Here is a 22,683-nt window from a genome sequence, read left to right on the forward strand (position 1 = left end):
TTAGGAAAATTTTTCTCCTACAGGAAAAGGTATTTTTATAATGTGGACTTAACAATAGGCAAGATAAATGACATTTGTTTGATAGGTCTTTACCTCTCAAAATTGCAATTCTTAATGATTCTCACTTTCTAAACAAAGGAAGAACTTGCTTTTTTTCCCCACAGTGCTTCTTTTTATTAGGAAATTCCTGCTATTTTAAATAAAAACATTGAGGTTGCTATTAGAGTTACTTTTCTGTTTAGCTATCATGTGGTTGTAATTCTTATGGTTCACCAGAATGTAGAGCAAGTTTTGTATTCTATTACTTAAGTGCATCAAATGAAGGCTTTTAGCTAATTTCCTTTTTTCCTGGTGGTTGTTTTCCAGTGACAAATGTGTCCCTTTGGAGGGCACACTGTCATGAAGCGTCAGTCTCTCTATAAATTTTATTTGGGTACTCTCTAAGTACTCATTTGTGATCAATTGATTAAGATAGAGAGGAAAAACACTGAGAGGAGTTTAGTGTGAGAGAAAACTTAGGTCTATCTATCTTTCTTCTCCAGTGACATCATGGAAGATGTATTGGACCTGAAGTTAGGAAGCCTTCAGTTCAAATCGTCCCTCAGACATTTACTGTGTGACCCTAGCAAGTCACTTAATCTCTGTGTGCCTCAATGTTCTCATCTGTAAATTGGGGATAATAATAATAACTACCTCACAGGTTGTTTTGGTGATCACATGAAATAATGTGTAAAGTGCTTTGTGAATCTTAAAATGCTCTATAATTGTTATTTTCTAGTATTATAGTATGCAGTAATACTTATCGTCTAAGTTCAAGTTACTGAGAGTAAGGGAGCGATATTTTTCTGATCCTTGAACCCCAGTGCAAGCCTAACTCCCCTTTCTTATTACGCCCAAAGGGGTTACAGAAACCTGATTTCCTGTTCCTAGAGTAACTTCAGATTTCCTGGTCACAATCAAGGTAACAGGGAGAGATGTAGTAAGGGGGGAATAAATGAAAGAGAAAAGGTCTTAATTTTTTATCTCTTTCTTTCTCTGCCTTTTCGTAATTTTCCTCATTTTTCTCAATTTTTAAAAAGTACCTAAAGGATACTTTGTGTACCCTTTTTTCCCTTCCCCAAACTTAAGGATCTAGCATAAGTGCATGAGACTTGCCATATTAGGTCAGGACCAGGTCCTTCCAGCCTCATAGCTTCTTCCTCACAGTGGCAATAAGGGATGCATTGTAGAAGAGTACTGCTGTTATCCTTGATGCTAATCCTGAAACATTAATGAATAATCCATTATGGCGCTATGATACTTTAAGGATCTGGGATTTCTTTGTATTGAAGTATTCCCTTAATCCACTCAGATCACACCCCTTCTGTGCCTTAGTAAACATGTTTGTCTTTTCCTTATTTGCTGGCCCATGTTCTTGTGAAGAATCTTTCCAAATGTAGTTCAGCTAGTCCTTGGACCACAGACACATACTGAGTCAGCTAACCACAAATGTTTATTAAACACATGCAGAAAAATAGTCTTTGTCCTCAAGGAGTTCATATGGTACTAGAGGAATGTAACATGTAAACAGGTAAATTAATATGATGTAATTTGAAGGTGGAATAAAACACTAAAAATTGGGGAAAGGGTTCAAGAAAGGTTTCAAGAAAGGTAAAATCTGAACTGAACCCTCAAGGCAGCTGGGAATTCTAATAACTAACATTTATATAGTTCTTTAAGGTTTGAAAAGATTTTACATTGATCTTCACAACAACCCTGTGAGGTTGGTGCTATTATTATCCCCATTTTATAAATGAGGAAACAGAGGCTTATTTCCCCAGGACATACTACTAAGTATCTGAGGTCAGGTTTGAACTCAGGTCTTTCTGAAATCCAAGTCCAAATCTGTTCATTATCTCAGGAAGAGTTAGAAGACTAATATGAGCTCAGAAGGCCACAGTTGGACACATTGTGCCTTGATCCTGACATAGCGATGTTATTTTAGTCCTCTTTGAGCACAAAGGACAAGAGCCAACCAACCAAAGAGTTAGAAGTGTTGAGGGGTTCCCTGAAACTTGTCTTTTCGAATTGCCGTATTTTCCAAAAACACTGGACCCAGAGTATGCAGAGGCCCTGAACATGTCACAGATGACATCCTCCCTCCACCTGAGCTGATGTGATATGTTATTTGCACCCCAAAACTGGACTCCCTGTATGTCCTTGGGAGTCAAAACAGGCTCCAGTCAGTCTGTACTGGACTGAGAAACTGTTTCTGCACCTGGGACCCTTGTAGATAAGCAGACCATCATATCTTCATAGTCTAGCAGTCCACAAGGTAAAAGAATGCTGCTTTTGCCATTTTACTTATTCATGATTTCTGTTCCCCTTTGGGAAGGGATTAATCCTTTTCTTCCTCCCCTTTTCCCTGTAACTTAAATACCAAGGCTTTCTTTGCACCACTGGGCTCCTTGGCATAGAAAGTTCCCACGTTCATGTGCCTTCTCTTGTAATAAATCCAGTTGCAACGCATGTCTCATGGACTTGTGATATTGTTTTTGGTTAACAGAAGTCAAGAGAGAGTATAGTCCAGACCTATGAGAAAGTATGGAGTTGGAAGATGAAATGTTAGTAGGCTAGTTTTGCTGGAATGTAAAACATATAAAAGGGAATAATCTAAAATAAGTCTGGAAAGGGTAGGTAGGAACCAGATGATGAAGGGCTTAAAATGGCAGGCAGCAAAATTTGTGTTTCATCCTATAGGCAATGGGGAGCCATTGAAATTTTCTGAGCAGGAAATTGAATAACATAGTCATATTTGTTTCTTGAGATATTTTGGGCAGTTGTATGGAAATTGGATGGGAGAGTGGGAAAGACTGAAAGAAAATAATTAAGAGGCTATTGCAATAATACGATGTAGTAATATAAGCAAAAGCTGATGATGACTTGCATTAGTGAAGGTCCTTTACTGAATTCTGATACTTTCTTGAAGTCTTTCCAACTTGGTACAACCTGTCAGAGCTTCTAATCTGCTGGCATATAGACTTTGAGGATCTGCAGGACTTCCGTAAAGGCCACATCCAATATGGATTATTTAGAACTTTTTTGAAGCTGTTTATGTTCAGCCTGTGTTGACTCTTGGAGAAGTGTGTCTCATAAATGTAAGTACTGCTTCCTTTTATTCCTCTTTAGAATTCCAGAGTTCTAATGTTCCAGGATTTAATGAATTAAGTTCTATACCTATAGACTTAGATTCTATTTGCCCATCAGTCTACATCTTTCCAGTATGAGGAGAAGAGGAAATATAAAAGGGAAGCCCAAGGAAAGCAGAGATTAGAGACTGAAGTGAGATCTTTCCTGTGAAATATTTTAGAAAATATACTTCACCTTATCTGGAGAGAACTTTTCAATTATTAATAGGTCATTAGCAATAACAAGATTTACTAAACAAGGAAATCTTTTTAAGAGCTCAAATGCCATTAGCCAATTTGGGCTCTCGGATAGCTAAAGAATCAAATGTTTCTTGAGTAAGGGTAGCTCAAATTTATTTTGAAAGTCTGAAGAGGGTTGCTAGTAGGTGATGGGGTAGCTTGACTTTTCTGAAGGAGCAAGATTCCACTGCTGGCCTTATTTACTTCGCTGATTGAATGAAACTGTTTTTTTTTTTTTTATTTCCTGTGACTGGATGTATGGTAAGCAGACTGGCATTCCTCTGGAGCTTTAAGGGCATTATGTTGCATACAGTAGAGATGAGGTAAACATTATTCAAATGGCACATAGAACACCTAATTAGAGCTGTTAGAATAAGCATCCCTTGTAATATCCTGGATTCTGGCCCTTTTAGAATGTGATCTAGGCTCCAAGTCATTCCTTTTGTTAATCTTGGGCATTCTTTCACACTTCTTTTTGCACTTTCTGTGCGACTGAGTCTACCCAACAATCCAGGTTTGACTTTCATTTAACTGGAGAAATGGAAAGAGGTGGTTTGTTGGTTGGAGAAATACTGCTATTTGGCTTCATGTAAATGGTCATTGTTGGCTAACTGCCACCCTAGATTGTGCCTGTAAACACTTTTAAAGTGAATATTGAAAACAGTTCTAATGATGGATGTAAACTCTTCAATTGACAAGTATAATGAGTTAATTCCATATTTTATATGAAAAAATTCTATTTTCAAGTGTTTTAGGAGCTGTTTGTCTACAATGATCTATTTGCAATTGCACTCTTAAGGGAGAATTTTTCCTGCAACAAGACAAACATTGAATTCTATTTCCAAAATAGAACTACGGCGCTTACGTGATGTTTTCCAGGCTGGCCACTTGGGATTTCTTTTTTACTTTCTCATAAGCAGCGAGCCCATTTTATTTTCTTGAGATGTAAAGCCAAATATTATAGTTGAGAACTGATTAAAAAAAGAGAATTGAATAGAATTTCTAAATTGTGGGAGAATAGATGGAAACAACTGCTTTTCAGTTACTCTTTATGGTGTCTGATTAAAGTGTAAGTGGTCTGTTTTTGTTGTGTCTTTCTTCCTCATTTTGTTTTTGTTGTTGCCTGTTCTTTCTTTGTCAGTGCTGTTCACTGGTCTTCTCTCTCCTCCAATAAACCCTAAGCTTCGGAGATTGGTTTTCTCCATCTCTCTTCAGGTGCTTGGAGGCCAGTTCACTTTCTTTTGTCGAGACTACCCCCTCCTGTTTATGTTTTCTTCAGAAGACAGGAGATGTAGGTTTTTGCTTTTCCCAGCCCTGATTCCTGAAATCAGCAACCTCTAGTTTGTTTTTATAGGTTTTCTGACAAAAACAACAAACAAAAGAAAAAATTACAGGAGTGCAGAGGTCTTAAAAAGCTAAGCCTGGTTCTACCCTGCAAATGCTTGGGAGTTTAGGTTTAATATTTCTTAGTATCTTCCTTTTTCTTCTAAACTACTTTTTTTTTTTCCACATCTGGTCCCTAGTTAACCCTTTCCAAGGCCTAAAGTACCTATTTATCTTTCCCACATGGGTTGTGTGAAATTTACGCTCTCCCTTTGTGGAGAGATGAAGAATCTGTGGAAATCATAAGTTTGGTTCCACATCCTAATGGATAGAGAAAGCCACAGTGCAGAGGGAAGAGAGTCCTAATTGACAAACACTTGTACCTGCCCTTAAATGGAACGGGTTCCCCCTTACTAAAGCAAAGCCTGTGGATGACCAGTTCTTGGGGATACTATGGAGGGAAACTTTGTTCCCTTACTGGTTGGGCTGAATGGTTGCTGAGGTCCCTCCAGACCTGAGATTCTGTTACTATTTCTGATAGTGGGGAACACAAGACCGCGCCAAAGGTATAGAGAGTCCGGCACTCTTACTTACGTAATGTCAGGGTGGAGGAACTTGCCAGTTCTTTGTAGAATTGTTGCCTCTTCATTTTCTGCAGCGGATATTTGATTTAGAAACTGGAATCCATCCTTCTACTTAGTTATAACTTTTTATGTATCATGGTTTTATTTATTAGAAGAATGTTAGTATTGATAGGATTAAATTTCTCTGGTAGTGTACTAATACTTTGAGCTTCCCTGGGCTCTGGGCTCACACAGACCAGGTCTGTTCTAGGTCTTCCCCCCCTCCCCCACCCAAGGGTCATACTCTTTTTTGGGCTCATTTGCCTGTAATAAAGGAAATCTTCAAAAATGTTTGTGTCTAGATTTCCTCAAGTGTGGATGACAGAGTCCCCAGCTGTCACACAAGCTTACAGTATAATGAACATTTAACTGGTAGAAGAAAACCTTTATTTCACAGCACAGAGAAATGCAGAAGGTGTGAAAGCCTCACAGGAGCCCCACAGCAAGCACAGAAAACACTCAAAGGACTTAGCAGCTCCCTTCAGGAGCGAACTGAACTAGAGGTGGGGTGTTAGTGGTTCAAAAATCCAAAATTCTGATGAATTTATACATTTGCCATAGGTTATTACACAGTCCCTCCCTTCCTCAAAACTTTTTGAGCTTAGAGTTACTCTCAACGTTGGTGTTGTCCCTAAAATTTCCTTTCTCTGCTAGACGGTGAGGCGCTGTTAGTGTGCTGCATAGAAAAATTTCCCCTTATCTCACTAGGAAGTTGGAGTTTAGAACATTTGTCATGAACTCTCCTCCTAAAGGGCAAGCAAAGTCTGATTTTACTGTGTTTCTGCAGGAATTCTGGACCTCCCACCACTGAATAGGTTGCTGCCATTTCTTATTTTAGAAACATCCCCTATTAGTTGCTGTTCTCTTGGTGGAGTTTGCAAGAAAGGTGTGGGTGACTACATGTAATTATTATAGCTTTCTACTCCAAGACAGCATTAGAGGTTTCTACGAGGAGCAGACTATGCACATGCACTGGTGTTCCCTTCTACCAGTTTCTACCCTCCATCCCATTTTAATTTACTAAACTCTGGTCTAACCTTTGAATGGGAAAATGGTGATTAAAACAAGATGGAGCAGGCCAGGCCTTATGGCTCACGGAGGGGTGACACCTCCAGTAAGAGTCTAATCCTCCCAGTCAATTAGTCATCTTGAAGGCATCCGCAAGCAGCAGCCCAAGTCCCCAGAAAACAATTGGGAGTCTTCTTCTTCCTCTTATTCCACTCTATAAGGGAAGAGATATGTTTATCAAATTGATGAGGAAAACCCCTTGATTAATTCCATACCTTCCTCCCTGCTAAATACATTACAATACATTGTGTTTAACAAATTAAACTTAAAACTGCACTAATATTTTTGAAACATTCTGCATAATTGGTTTCCTTTGTAATCCTATGTATTTTATTTTGTGCATTTAAAAACAATATTTTGAGGAGTCCATAGGCTTCAACAGACTGCCATGGACTCTGAAGGAGTCCATGATATAAAAAAGACTAAGAATCCTTGCTCTAGTCAAACCCTTCATTTCATAGAATTGTCTCAGAAAGGGGAAGTGACCTGCCTAAGGCAAGGTTGGGACTTGAGTCAATGCTTAGTTCCCCAAAAGATTTTAAAAAGGAAAATTTCCCTAGGCTTTCTGGGAAGGCATCACCTTTCTCAACTTACCTGTATAAATTTTGTTTCTTGTAGTTATATTACTTGCTCAGTATTTGCTTATCAATAAACTGGAACTTGTCTCCCTTTTACAACACTCATGCCTCCTGGAATTATTTGATATTCTTCACCCACATAGACTCTGTCAATGCGATTATTCATCTTCTGCCCACATACAGGCAAAATAGGATGAGCTATCCATTTATTATGAGGATATTAGTGAGGAACAAACAGACTTTCACAAGTGATATTCAATGATGGGTCATATTTGTATCATTTCACAGTTAACTGAAAGATGTTGAAAATGTAAGATTCTGCTGTGCTTGTTGGTTGATTATGAAAAAGCTTTTGATTCAATAGAACAATTCACAGCTTTATAAGCTCTTTCACAACAATGTGTGTTTCATCCATACATGAAGATCACTTAGAATTCTTTGAAATATGTAGCAACAGAAACAACCGTATTCAGTGACCCTGCGGTAAGAAAAAGCATTTAGTAAGAGTGTGCTAAGTTCTGAAGATACAAATAGAAAAGCAGAACAGCCCCTGGTCTGAAGGAACACAAATAGGAAATTTCAGCTGGAAGTCAGATGGAAAGTCTTGTGGTTGAGAGGGTATGGAAACAAGGTAGATGGTAATGCATCTCATTTAATGTCTTTTCCACCGATGAAACCATATCTATTTCTTATGTTGAGCTATTTGGCAGAGCCAAGGACTTTGGCGGTGAGAATTTTCTTTTCTTGGTGTTCAGTAGCTGTGGCTGCTTCTTTAGATGCAGTGGACATGTTGCGTCTTTACAAGAGCTGCTCCCTGTTGATGATTGTGGGGCCTGGGATGGTAGAAGGGTTGGTAATCTGGAGGGCATAGCTATTCCCAGGGCTCTTGGTTTACCTGTCCATCAATGGCAATTGGTTAGTTGTTGGTATTGGTGGTTTCAGGCATAGTGGGCCTCTTCTACACAAGAGTTGCTTTCATTTGAAGATGGCCATGGCATACAAGACTAGTGGTCTAGGCCGCTTCTTGAACTGTGGGTCGTGACCCCATATGGGGTTGCTACCCACAGTTTAAGAAGCCCTAAAGGAGTCATGAGTGGAAAAAGTTTAAGAATCCATGGAGGGACATTGGAGTTTGTATAGGCTCTGGGTTCTTTTTTTTTTGTGTGTGAGGCAATTGGGGTTAAGTGACTTACCCAGAGTCACACAGCTAGTAATTGTTATGTGTCTGAGGCTGAATTTGAACTTAGATCCTCCTGATTCCAGGGTCTGTGCTCTATCCACTGTGCCACCTAGCTGCCCCATAGGCTCTGGGTTTCTAGCTGTCTCTTGTAGAGTACTAGAGAAGATGGTAGTTGATGTGGTGGCATTGGTTTGACTTACCTGACACATGTCATTTACTTTTTCTCCCTCAGGATTCCACGCTTCCTCATCTAGGCTAGTTTGCCATTCTAGTTTTTTTAAAATGCCATCAGGCCAGGCATGTTTGCCAAAGTTATTCATCATAGTAATGAAAGAGATCTGGCACAAAGTCCAGGTCAAGAATCTGTCTGGATGGGGAGGTCCTTCAGGTACTCCTGTTTGTGGATGACATTGTGTGGATATTAGAATGTTGTATTGCTTTCTAGAAGAAGTCTCAAAATGTGGCCGTTCACATAGGAAAGACCAGATGGAGGAAGAATGTTTATTGCCCAGATTTCAGACATTGCAATGTCTATTGCATTAGGATGGACAAGCAATAAAAGCTTGTCTGACAATATGTATATCTGGGACAGGCAATATAGATGGACGCTGAGTAGGGCTCAGAGTTGAAAAAGAGGAGAGGAGCAAGCTGGACACTTTTGGGGGAAATTGCAAATGATCTTAAACTTGTCATGAAAGTGAAAACCCATCTTTCTAGTACTAATATTTAATGGTGTTGCTTTATGGAAGCAAGATATGAAAGACCATTGTTATCACAAAGAGGGCAATTGAAGGGTATATGGGGGGGTGTTAGCAGGTTGCAACACATAAGCAGCAAGAACCTCAAAAGGAGAACTGATGTCAAGGATGTTATTGAGGCATTGAATGAGAAGATGGGCTGTGTTTGTAGCAAGAGCAAGAGTTGACAGGTGGACAGTCAGAGTCCAACGAGAGCTTTATTGCTAACCATACAATGTCTGGAGAAAATGATCCTCCAGAATATTGGGTAGACACCCCTCTTGAACTTTTGGGAGAACATTGGAGAGCACATAGGAAAGGCAGGAATGGTTGGGTTGTGATCTAGATTATTAGAAGGAACTCTAAAACCCATAAGATCAGTAACCCATTTGTGTCTTTGAGAATCAATTTAGAAGAGTCTGTCTTGTCAGGTCATGACTATTTACTGACAGATATGAAATTAAGCTGCTTAACATGACTTATGTTCAACCTTTGATTCATAGTTTGAAAGTCACATAAATGAATGGTGGAAGAAATAGTATTTTTCTGGGCTAGCTTCTCTTTTAATTAAATAAACCAAAGTCTTCTCTGCATCTAAAATTCTTAATAGATTGTCTTATCCTGGGTAATAAGGTAAAGTAGAAGCATAAATTATTAATAATCTATAATTTCCTCATTTTCATCTTCTTGGATATCTCATTTGCAAAAAAAGAAAAAAAGTATTTTAGTAAGAGAAAGACTATTGAAATGTTTAGAGATTTCCCATCTTTATTAAGCTCATAAACTTTTTTTAGGGCAAGAGTGTAGAGAGGGCAGAAGGACACATTGAGTTTTTGGCATCATTGCTTCTTTATATTTTAGGAGAAATACTTTCAATTCAATCTGGAGTTTTCCACTGGCTTCTCAAGGTCAGGCTGGCATAGCTAAAAAGAAAGCAGCCTTCACCAATGGGTATTTCCAAAGTTCTCAATGGATAGGCACCAGATTTACATTCAGAAGAGCAAATAATAAAGTTACTAATAGAACATCGTGCCCAGGATAAGGTGATCATCTGAAATCTCATCATCGTGCTGATTGACTCAGTTATGGATACTCAACAACTCCACTTTTCTTCCCCCTTATTGGAGGGCTGGAGGGTAGAACACTAAATTCCTTCCAAAGGACTCCTTTATAAAGGGCTGAGGTTAGAATTTCCCAGCTAAGTCTCTACTTTCCATCAGCGACTCTGCTGGGATTGTGCTCCACAGAGCATCACGAACCTGCACAGGGTACCTTTTGGTCACTCCCCTCACCTTTTTAGCTTCCTTTTGTGGGTTGTCTTCCTTCATTAAATTGTTAGCTCCTTGAGGGCAGGAACTATTTTTCTTTTTCTTATTTGTATCACCAGCACTTAGCACAGTGTCCAACACAGGTGTTATAACTATTTATTGAATTGAAGTATTTATTAAAATAGATTTTCTTTTTTTAATTAATTTATTTTTAGTTTTCACCATTCACTTCCATAAGCTTTTGAGTTTTAAATTTTCTCCCCCTCCTTCCCCACCTCCCTTTCTAAAACGGCATGCAAGCTGATATAGGCTCTACGTATACATTCCTATTAAACATATATTTCACATTAGTCATGTTGTAAAGAAGAATTAGAACCAATAAAAGGAACCACAAGAAAGAAGAAACAAAAGAAAAAAGAAAAAAAAGAGCAAATAGTATGCTTCGATCTGCATTCAAACTCCATAGTTCTTTCTCGGGCTAACAGGTATTTGGAAAAGCTCCTTGGGTTTAAATGGCAATAAGTGCTCTATTTCAAAGAATGGTAGCTGTTTCTTTGTAGATTGGAAAGCTTAATCAATGCATGCTGAATTGAATTAAATTGAAGTGTGTAGCAGAGGGAGTGGTATATTTCATAGAATCCTCAGGCAGGAGAATGTCCTTGAGAAGTCCTTTCATCTCTCCCTCTTTCTTTGGGAAGAATCACACTTCTATATGGTATAGCTAATTCTAAAACCTATACCAGACAGATAACACATAAGTCTTGGCTTTAGGAGACTATTTGTTGGCTTACACATGTCAGAATATTACAAATTATATGTAGATGCTAATGCATAATCAATAGTTCTGAAAATAATTCTGTAATGCATCTTTGGAAAGACTTTAGTCTTGAACTCCCATTAACTATGGAATGAAATATGATTTTATTTTTGGTACAGAGTTCAAAAAGCTCCACTTGTTTTATTTCATTCTTATGGTAACTGTGGATTAAATCATTAGAGGGGAGAGTAAGTCTTCTTTTTGTTGTTGTTGTTGTGTGGTTAGGCAGTTTTTGTCTTTTCTTTTTTTCCTTTCTTTTCTCTTTTTGTCTTTCTTTTCTGCTCATCTCTTCTGGAAAGGAAGAATCTATTTTTTTTTCATAACCACTCCCATCCTCTTCATACGTTTAATTGATTCCTAGAGATTTGTTTCTTCTTTGGAAATGCATACAAAATTTTCGTATATTAATGCTCAAACATTTGCAGAATAGTGAAGTTCTTACTAGCAAACTCTGGGAAGCTTGGAGAGCTTTGAAAGAGAAATTCACAGGTTATAAATATTTAAGACTAGCAAGCACAACAAAAATGCCTTTAGCTCTTGGCATACCAAAAGTTTCTCCTAGGAGAAAAGGCAGATTGCAGACTAAATCTAGTCCATTCCATTCTTTTAATGGTGTCTAAATCAGCTCAATGGTTATACTCCTCACATTGCTGTTTTTGTTGTATGCTTAAAGTGATTGATTATATGTGTATTTGTTTTAAGACAGTTTTTTAAAGAAGTATATGAGGACCATGTCTGCCTCATACTTTGCAATGGTTTGATTAAAATAGATAATCTAGTTCAGCAATATGTGATTTCACACCAATGATGGCCAAAGAAACACCCAGAGCTCGTATTTTAAAAGCGTCACAGATCCTGAAATTGGTGCAACAGCAAAGAATTAAATACATATTGTTTTTCATTTCATGTGCTCATTTAAAAATTTGACACCGAAGAAAGACTTAGTTTATTCCTACATATAAAAAGAAATAGGATGGAATCTTCATATTCTGTAGGCCAAGTTGCAAAATTCTATCCCTTTTTTCTTTAAAAATGTTTTATTGATGTCTTTTATTTCCAGATATACCCTATGCCCTACTGCCCCCAGAAACAGAACATTCTCTTGTAACAAAACATAAGTTAAACAAAAACAATCATAAAAATGACTGTGTCTAACAATGTATATGTCTGACAATAGTATGCCTTAGTAGCCTCTCACCTACAGGCAACATCCCCTTTTCAAGAGAAGGGAGGTATGTATGATCATCTGTTTTCCGGTATCACATTGGCTTTTCATTTGCTCAGAGTTCAGCATCCTTTTGGTGATCATTTCATTTACATTGTTGTAGTCATTGTGGCTATTGTTCTTTTGATCTTGCTTAACAAAGTCCTATCTTAGGCTGCCTAATGTAGTTTATGGTATGGTTTTGTTTGTGATGTTAACGTTCTGTGTCATTTGCTATTTTTTTTTCCCAAGGAGAGGACTTTGATGCTATATTGTCAAATCATCTAGGGGCTTGAGGCAGCTTCATTCAGAAAATAAAGGACTAAGTAATTACAAAACCACAAATATAAGAATCTTTTCAGGAGGAAGGATAAAGGATAGTCTTGGCAGAATTACCTCTCTTCTTAGAGACTTTGATTTAGTCCATGCCTAATGGCTTGATGGAATTCTGCCTTAGAATCTTTCTGATCTATTAAGGGTCTTAATTTCTTTCACAATTTGTGGCATATTGGCAAGTCTTGTTGGTTTAACTCCAGAATCCATTTAAAAAAAAATAAATGTTTCATTGTATTTTAAATAATTATAGAGAAGTTGAACAATAGGCTATAAAATTTTTATACAAAAAGGCTTTGTCTAGAGGTAATCCCTCTTATATCAGACTTAGCATGTTTTTTTTTTTTTTTTAGGAAAAAAGTAGTTCAAAATATTCTAGAAGAAGTATTTGCATGTATGAATATGGGGGTCTGAAGTTCTGTAGTATTTCATTTTTGTGATGTGTTGAAGACTTTAAATTTCAAACACATGTCTTGGAAACTTAAATTCTACCCTTTATTCCTTCAAGGTATTCTCTTCCTTTTTTGTGCCATTCCATCCATGCATCAGATTATACCTTATCCCAGGAATTTGCTTCTCTTTCTACTATCACTAAACAGCTACTGACATCCTACTTCCTTCCTTCAGTGGCAATTAGAAAGATGAGAATTTGTTCTCCTTTCTAAACCTTTTAGGATGATTTTTAGTAAGTATTCACTATGCTCATATTTTTCTACATGGATTTGAAAGAAAAAAATACAGTCTTCATAAATTTCTTTGTTGAAAAAAGCTATTTTTAATGCTTTGTTTTGCTAAGTGTCACATGTTCTCATTTTTACTTATTAACATCCCAAAGGCAGGTAAGTCACTTCTAGTGAACTTACATTTCTGTGATCTACATAATTTTTGAAAACTAATTTTTTTAGGCTCTAAAGACACTTTCTTATTTATTTTTGCTGAATGCAGTACTAGGAAGTCCTGAAGTACTGCAATGAACTAATGACTTTACAAGTCTGATGCTGAAAAATCACGATTCCTGTTTGGGTTGGATATTTATGCAACATTTCTCATAACTTCATTGAGATCTGTAGAAGATCCTAATGAAAGATTTTAGAAAATATATCTTATCTTGTTCTAACCAGGAAAACCTGAGTTCAGGGCTCACCTCTGACACATACTAGCTATGTGATCCTGGAAAATTAGAGCTCTAGAAAAACCTATAAGACTATCAGTTGTAGAGAAGTTGTACCAACCTGCATTGGTAGAAGTTCTCAGAGTTTCCTCTACCATTGAAATCATAAATCTAGTTCCTATTTCTATCTCTTGTTCTGTGACAGATGGATGTGAATGAGCCAAGGTTGCTATTTTATCAGCTTAGGAAACTCCCAGTGTGGGAATGCCCTCCACCAAGCTATGATTTCATGTCCTTGGTCACACTGATGGTATTCAGAGTAGAGACATGAACCTGGGTCTTCTTCACTCTATGCCAAGCACTCTGTCTGCTTGTAGCACAGGTCTTTTAACCTGACTTGGAACCTAAGCATTTTAGGGGTAACTATTTCAGTTTATTTGGTTTCCTTTGTAATTTTTTTGTATTTCATTGTATGCATTTACAAACCTTATTCTGAGAAGCACTCCACAGGCTTCTTCAGATTACCAAAGGGTGTGCTCAGAAGGTTAAGACCCCCTGTTCTAGAGAGACCTGGCCTGGTGCTATTGTTTATATGTGGAGTTCAACATTTGGATTGATGCTGAGAGTGAGGGAATAAAGTGAGATGCCTGAATGAATTTGATTTGTGAGATGAAGGTTCACCTCACACTCTTGGTCTTTTAAACACTGCTTGATTAATGAATGTATGCCCTGTAGGGTGATTGGAAAGCCAATAGTTCTCCCTACATGAAACTGAGTGAAAGACAAAGCATCAGGGTTACTGTTTCTAAATATATAAAATGCAAATGAGATTGGATGAATTTCCAAAGTATGATAGCAATAAATAAATTTGTTATTCAGGACCTCTGATTTACTCTTTCATAAGGTGTAGAATAGATCAGTTGGAGAAGTAAGGGAAAAATAAAAAGGAATATTTAAAAAACAAATCCAAAAACCAGTCAGCAATTTACCCCAAGTAACCTGGGAGGATTTCAGGCTGCCTTTCCTTTCTGCTGCTAAGAGATGAGATAACACATGGGCAGTTATGGGCATTCACCAAGAGTTGACGTACCTGGCAGCTGAAACTCTGTTTAAACCTGGGGTTTGTTCATCTAAGGAGTCATTGTAAACAGGAAGGGCTGTGTCATTCATTTCATTTATTAGTCTGCCTGCAAATCCAGTCTCCGTAGTCTCAGGAAAACAAAAGAAGCAAGGCTTTCTAACTGATTGGAAGTTAAATGGGGGTAGTGGTGGGGTGGGATAAGAGAGAGAGAAATACAGAGACACACAGAGAAACAGAGGAAGAGAGACACTCTGTTTACAGAGATAGACGCAGAGAGACAGAGGAACAGACACAGAGACAGACAGAGAAGACAGTCACTTTGAACTCTGTTTTTCCTTTTTCTCAAATGAAGAGAGAAAGGATCCTAAAGGCAGTAAGACACTCATTATGACCAAATTAGCTTGTGCAGCTGCTTGCTGAGGATCTCTTGTGAATTTTCTGTGTTTGGTGGCAATGGAGATTAAGCTTAGCATTTCATGGGAAATGAGTTGCACATGGCATCATTGCCTCTATCCTTTAATAATTTCACAACTTCATTTCTTGCCTGAGATCATCACATACAAGAGTTGGGAAACTGATGGTAGTGGTGAAGATGATGATGAGATAAAGAAGATGATGAAGAACCATACAAACTGTGGTTTGATTAGCTCCAGGAGGTGGGGTTGAATGCAACTGTTGGTCCCCTTTATAAAACACCTGGAGGTTAATTGTTTTTATAAAACATGTGCATCTTGCTTATGTTCTGGTGGTGATTTCTCAGTCTGTTCTATTTTTCCTCCATCCTACTCCCGCTCTCACAGATCAAATGAAAAAGCAAACACATTAGTCAGCTACTTGGCTTCTGTTTTGTTCTGTTCTGTTCTGTTCCAATCGATTGTATTCTATTACCATGTATCAATATTATGAATGGAAAGGCGTAGCATAGTCTTGTCTTTGTGTTAGTGTCTACCACTTCAGTCTAAGAAAGACTCATGAGGGACTTATTGACTCCTACTTGGTCTCCAAGAGGATGATAGGATAATAGACCTAGAGCTGGAAAGAACTGTAGAAACTATCTAGGCCAACTACTTCATTTTTCAGATGAAAAAACTGAGCCCAGGGAGGTTGTGACTTGACCAAGGTCACACAGGTATAAGTGACAGAGGAAGGATTCAAATAGCTTCTCTGACTCCAGAGCCAGTACTCTTTCCACTATCCTATGCTATTGCCAGAATGGTGGAGGTATTTGCCATTTTGCATGGGCTGCAATGAATTTTAAATTCTTTTAATAGGTAATAGGGAAATCCCACCTTGTATCCACAGGAGGCAGCATATTATTGTGGAAGGAGTCCTGAATCTGAGGTCAGCTGGCCTACATTAAAATCCAGGTTGTGGCCCTGTGCAAGTCATTTCCAGACTTCAGTTTTTTCATTTATAGCAGTGAGATTGCCCACTGGAGAGTGTGCTGAACCTGGAGTTAGGAAGATCTGAGTTCAAATTTGGCCTCAGACACTTACTAGCTGTGTGACTCTGTTTGCCTCAGTTTCCTTATCTGTAAAATAAGGAAAATAATAACATCTACCTCCTAGGGTTGTTATGAGGGCCCAATAAGATTGTAAAATGCTTAGCCCAGTGTCTGGTACAGAGCAAACATTATATAAATGCTAGCTATTAGCTATTATTATTCATTTGTAAAATGAAGAGGTTGGACTAGATGATGTCTAAGGTCCCTTCCAGCTCTAAGTCTATCCACTTTAGGGAGTAGAACTGGAAAGTCAGAGGTCATCTCTATTTTAGAGATGTGAAAACTGAAGGCCAGTGAAGTGACTAGTTAATAGGTGGCACAGCCAGAGTTTGGACCCCTGTCCTTTGACTCTAGATTGTAGTACCAACTACATCATGTTGCTTTCTTGGGGCCCAGATAGCTTTTTGTAATTTGGAGCCACAGAAGTTGAGTCAACTTTGTGGTCTATTTTCCAGAACCGGGTTAATGGAGTGGAACTGGATAACCTCTTACCTATAAAAGGCTTAAAGGAGTATATCCTAATGGTTCTTTTGATTACTAGGAACTCTAAATTTCCCTAGTAACTGGCCACAAATATACAGGTAGCACAGGATGTTGAAAAGAACGCTGGACTTGTAGTCAGGAAAAACCTAGTTCAAACTCTGACTTTACTATATACTAGGTGAATGACCCTTGGCAAGCCACAATCTCTACAGTACTTACATTATTCATCTGTAAAATAAGGTTGATAATGCTTGTGTGACCAAAAGGCTGTTGTAAGGGAAAATACTTTTAAATGTTACAGGGATAATGGAATGGGAGTTATTGTTGAAAATTTCTATGGCTCTTCAGTTGATTAGATGGACACACCTAGAGGAAATTGAATCAAGACATGAATGGAAAAAAATAGTTCATCTGGTGGGGAAAAAAATATCTCCATTGCTGCTATTCCTAAGTAGCCATTAAAATGTCTAGTTCCAGACATTTAAAAATTGTTTAAAAAAATAACAAAAGGTCTATATCTATTAGACCAGCGATTCTTAACCTTTTCTGTCATGTCTCAAAAGAATTTTTTTAGAATGCGTAAAATACCCAAGATTATAAAGGAGACCAATTAAATTGAAATAATTTGTATCTGTTGGTCTGTTCATCCACATCTCTCTTTTATCTGTGAATCTATCTATCCATCCATCCATCTATTGTATCCTCTTTTGTATTTACCATATCTATTTTATGTATGTATGTGTGTATGCATGTATCTCTCTATCTGTCTGTCTATCTGTGTTCAGGGATCCCAGGTTTAGAACCTTTGAATTAAAGGAAGAAGACCCTGGGGAGAAGGCTATCTCTGGAAGACTAGAACGACAGGTTATATATAAATAGTGCTTAGACTTCATGGTTAGATTAAGATTAGCATAAACAGAGGAGAAGAGGTTGTGTAAGGGCGTGGTTCTCCATGATTAGAAATCACTTCACACAGTCAAGAATCTTGTTAGAATGAAACTTCATCAGATACCACCTTGACAGTGAAAGAATCTTCTTGCCTCAGTGGTGAGGGGGCTACTGTGAGTTTTCATAGGTAATTGATTGCTGCAGCCCTGTAGTAAGTTCTGGGGATTGGAAAGGGCAAGAAAGTACAAGACCAGAGAATATTTCTTGTTCTAATACTTGTCTTAAGAGGCAGCATGATATGGTAAATAGATTAAGTATTTTGATTAGAGTTAAGAAGACTTGGGTTTGAATCCTGACACTCATAGTTATTAGCTGTGTGTCCCTGGGCAGGTCTGAGTTTCAGGATCCTAAAAAAATAAAATTGTCTTATGTATATAAATTCATAATATTCATAAATACATTTGTCTTTTAGGTGAGCCTGAATTCAAATACATTGGGAATATGCATGGTAATGAGGCTGTTGGCCGAGAATTGCTCATCTTCTTGGCTCAGTACCTATGCAATGAATACCAGAAGGGAAATGAGACAATTATCAACCTAATCCACAATACTCGCATCCACATTATGCCTTCCCTAAATCCTGATGGTTTTGAAAAAGCAGCATCTCAGGTGGGTGTAAAGAAAGCCACAGATTAGTGATTTTTTTTGTATGTGCAGATACATAAAACAGAAACATATACATGTATGTACAAACACATAGGTTATAGAAGCTTGGCTACTGATAATTCATGAGCCTGATAAATTACAAAGGAGAAGAACATTTATCTAGCAAGCAGAGAATAGCATTTGTTAATTAAAATGAATACTAGGATAAGTTTTTATTAATAAACCTATTAATAAGTTCTTTCAACATTGCTAAATAAATAATACTCATTTTTCCAGGTTGTTGATTAGGTAAATTTCCTGTTTAAAAGCCTAAAATTTTTGGGAAATATGAAAGAATCTAATAGTGCCATTATTGGCTCAGAATATGCCCCATGTAGATCAAGGGAATGAATCAGTGATTTGGTATGATAGCTCCCTCTGCTGAGATTATAGGAGAAGGACTGGTTTTCCCTAAGGACAATGTTTTAGTGATGTCAAGACCTTGTTTTTAGAAATCATGGAGCCCATTTCCAAGATAAAGCAATCCAGCATGTGTTTAGCCCCCAAGAAAGCTGGCAAAAGTTACCTCACAATTTTGTGAGTTATTGTTTTTTGTTTGTTTGTTGTTTTTGAGAAAGACTACATTGTGTATGTTTCCCTTACCTTTAGGATACTTGTATGGCATTCTGGGTTGTTTAAAATAACCTTCTACTAATTTTGTGAAATCTTACAAGATTTAATATTTTATTTGTTACCTCTATTTTTCAAAATGCATCTTTAAAAAATAAAAATAAACTTTAATGGAAAAGAAAATAGAGACCTGATAGTTTGATTTTGAAACAGTCTAGAAGCTTAACCTATAATAAAGGGAAAATTAATGTGATTTCCAAAGTATTTGTAATAAAAACAGTAATATACATATATACATACATACACACATGCACATACACGTACACAAACACATATACATATACATATCTCCTTCTAGTCTCCTGTTTTTTGAGAGGTATCCAGTTCTGTGTGATTGTGTAAAATAAAGAGTTTTACTGTTGTTTTCTAGCTTTGATCCATACCTTTGATCCATAGTCCCTAAACTATTTGAAATTATCCATTCTTCAAAATAGGAAAGAATTTAACTCTATAAATTTTTTTTGTTCAAAACAAGATAATTCACATAATAAAACTTACATTGAACATTTTAAAACATTCCTACTTTTTTAGATTTTCTACTGAATGAAACATTTTAAAACTGAATAGAAGAGCCCCAAATCACAAAGGTCTAGTGTTTTCTTTGTCCAACTCATAGGCTTTTAGTAGGGGAATAAGAGAGAGACATCTTAAACTTAAATATCGCTCATGCAAAGCCACTTTTTAGTTAAGAAGTCTAGCAGGCAGTTCTTTTCAGTGTTATTTTTAAATAGGCACCAACCATTTGCAGAACCACTATCACTTAAAACAAATTAAAATGAAGTGTTTTTTAAACTACCAACTATTAACCAACCACCAACTAAAAAGAATTCCACCCATTGTGAATCCTGTGGAATAGTAAATCTTTTTATATTTATTTATGTGAAAGCATCAGGGTATGTATGGAGAAATTTTGTATTTCCAACTCCTAAGTGTTAGGAACAAACTGGGGAGTGAAGAGAAAAGACAGGTGGTATACTTAATGAGTGTGGTTAGGGGAAGAGGAGTATGGACACTTTGCTGGTGTTTCTCAGTCTTGCTCCATAATTCTGCCAATGTAACGTGAGTTATTAGGAGGGAAAGAAATAGGAAAAATAACAAGTTCAGTGGTCTAAAATTCACATGTACTTTTCCTTTGATCTCTTCCTTGTTGGCAAGCCTCTGGACTGAAGACAGCAACTAAGTCTCACTTAAATCTTGGGTCTCTTCACTATTGAGCTGACTGGAGCTTGAATTGATAAAACACCAAAGGAAAATTTGCTGGTTATGATTTGAGTACCCAGAGGCATAGCTCTAGTGGTTGGCCTAATCTAACGAATCTTCTGAGACCAATCTCCCTTTCCTCAATTTAGGTTTGTGACAGAGGTCAGAAACCATGTCAACGCTAGTCTTATGTTTTCTCTTTCCCTAATGTATATCCCTCGACTACTCCCTATTCAAAAACACAATATGCTACTGGGAATGTGACTGTATTTGCTACCTTCCCTCCCCTTGAGAGGTCAGGGTCACCATATACACAGCTGTTGCTAACACCAGGAGGCATGTTTTTTTTTTTTTCTTTCTTTTTGGTGAGGCAGTTGGGTTTACGTGACTTACCCAGGGTCACACATTGTCCAGTATCTGAAGGCGGATTTGAACTTAGGTCCTCCTGATTCCAAGGCTGGAGCTCTATCCACTGTGCCACCTAGCAGCCCCCAGGAGGCATGTTTTTAAACATAAGTATATGAATATATGTCAAAATATAAGAATATTTTGATCAGTAAGATAGGGATAATATCACAAAACAATTCTTATGGTAAGAGTACTGTTGAGATGAAGGAATTACTCCCATTAATAGGTTGTCAGATTCTTAGGTATTCATAACTAGAAAATGTTTAAAGTAAATAATTGATTTGTTTTTGTTTTTCAGCCTGGTGAGCTTAAGGATTGGTTTGTAGGTAGAAGCAATGCCCAGGGAATAGATCTGAACCGAAATTTTCCTGACCTGGATAGGATTGTCTATATTAATGAAAGAGAAGGTGGGCCAAACAATCACCTATTGAAAAACATGAAGAAAATCGTGGACCAGAACACTAAGGTAAACAACATGTATATATTCATAGACTCTGTTGCCTATCACTGAGAAAATTGCCTTTATAATCATGGAGAATTTCTTGAGAAGGATATAGCCAAACTTCTTTTTGGTTGGGGCTGAGCCTCTTTAATAACTACAGAATCTATGAACCATAGATAGTAGCAGTTCCTAAGCCTTAAGATTCACTTTTGACCAGTGGATACAGAACAGTGATGGTAGGGAAGTAATAAATAAGGTAGCTGAAACACTGGTAGGCAAGACAGAGGTTTTAATTTAATTCAACAATTTTTTATTAAGTGAAGAGTACTAGACTTGGTGTCAAGAGACCAGGGTGGGTCCAAATTTCATTTAAAGGGTTATCTGTCTATCTTGGGATTACAGATTTAGAGCTGAATGAGACCTTGGAGTCTGGTTAGTCCAGACTCCTAATTTTACATATGAGGAAACTGAGGCTTAGGGACGGTTATGTGACATCCCAAGTGACAGATTCAAGATTTGAATTTAGGTCCTCTATTTTCAAAATCAATTTTTTTTTCTTCTATAGCAAAAAGGTGTGACCATGGACAATTCATTCAACCTCTCAGAGCCACATGGGTCAAACTGAAGCGGAGATACAGATGTTTGTATTATCTACCTTGAAGGGTTCTTATGAAGAAAACATTTTGCAAACCTTAAAGTGCTATGTTAATACAAATTATTCTTGATAACTGCTTAATTTTTTTTGCAAGGTATTGTTAGGTGCTTCTCTGAAGGGGGAGAAGAGATATAGGATGATGACTTAAAGAGAGTGATCAAATTATCAAAGGGGCAAAGTCCTAGAGGAAACTAGAGTGAATGAATTCAGAGGCAAAATTTAGAAGGGTTGTCTTTGTTTTGTTTGTCTGTTTGTTTTTTTGAAGGGTTGTCTTTAGCAAGGAGAACGGTTAATCTCTTTCTAAGCAACTGCATCAGTGGAGGAGACAATTGGGGATCCAGATGCACTTGCTAGATCAGAGGCTCCCAAACTTATTTGGCCTACCACCCACTTTTCTTTTTTTTCTTTCTTTCTTTTTTTTTTCCTTTGGTGAGACAATCAGGATTAAGTAACTTGCCCAGGGTCACACAGCTAGTAAGTGTCATGTGTCTGAGCTCAGATTTGAACTGAGGTCCTCCTGCCTCCAAGGCTAGAACTTTATCCACTGTGCTACCTAGCTGCCCCCTACCACCCAGTTTTAAAAAGAAATTGCTCAGTACTGCCCAGGAAATCTACTTTCTTTATCCCTTTAATAGTTTTTTTTTTGAAATTTGCATCATTTCAAAAAATTTTAAATATATTTTTAAAAAATGACACATCTTAAATTTAATAATTTACTGTAAATTTGTATTTTTCCTGCATTAAAATTTTGATAATGCAATATTGTGTCATGTAACCATATAGTTTTGTATTATAAACAAGTCATTACATGCATATATTCCTGCCAATGTATGCCATACTTCCCAACAACGCATGACATGCTCGCTTGCCAACGCTTGCTTAAGACCTGTCAGCAGACCTGACCACTGATTGGTTATAATTTATATTTTGTGTTTTTATTTGGAAAATAATGTAATCACTACAACTTTAACTCTGTTACACAGTACAAATGGTTTTCCAAAATTCTCTCTTCAAGGCCCCCCAAGTAGACCTACTGAC

General features: G+C 37.3%; 1 protein-coding gene across 1 annotated transcript in view; it reads left to right on the forward strand.

The window, feature by feature from the left end:
- Positions 1–22,683, forward strand: part of CPE (carboxypeptidase E) — a 117,152-nt gene that overhangs the window by 70,749 nt on the left and 23,720 nt on the right. Inside the window, exons 2-3 of the mRNA XM_027866863.1 lie at positions 18,078–18,274; positions 20,847–21,014. Of these exons, the coding sequence (XP_027722664.1) occupies positions 18,078–18,274; positions 20,847–21,014 (365 nt within the window). The remainder of the gene's footprint in view (positions 1–18,077; positions 18,275–20,846; positions 21,015–22,683) is intronic.

The sequence above is a fragment of the Vombatus ursinus genome, unplaced genomic scaffold (genome assembly GCF_900497805.2).
Source record: "Vombatus ursinus unplaced genomic scaffold, bare-nosed wombat genome assembly UNPS02014784.1, whole genome shotgun sequence".
NCBI classification, from domain to species: Eukaryota; Metazoa; Chordata; class Mammalia; order Diprotodontia; family Vombatidae; genus Vombatus; species Vombatus ursinus.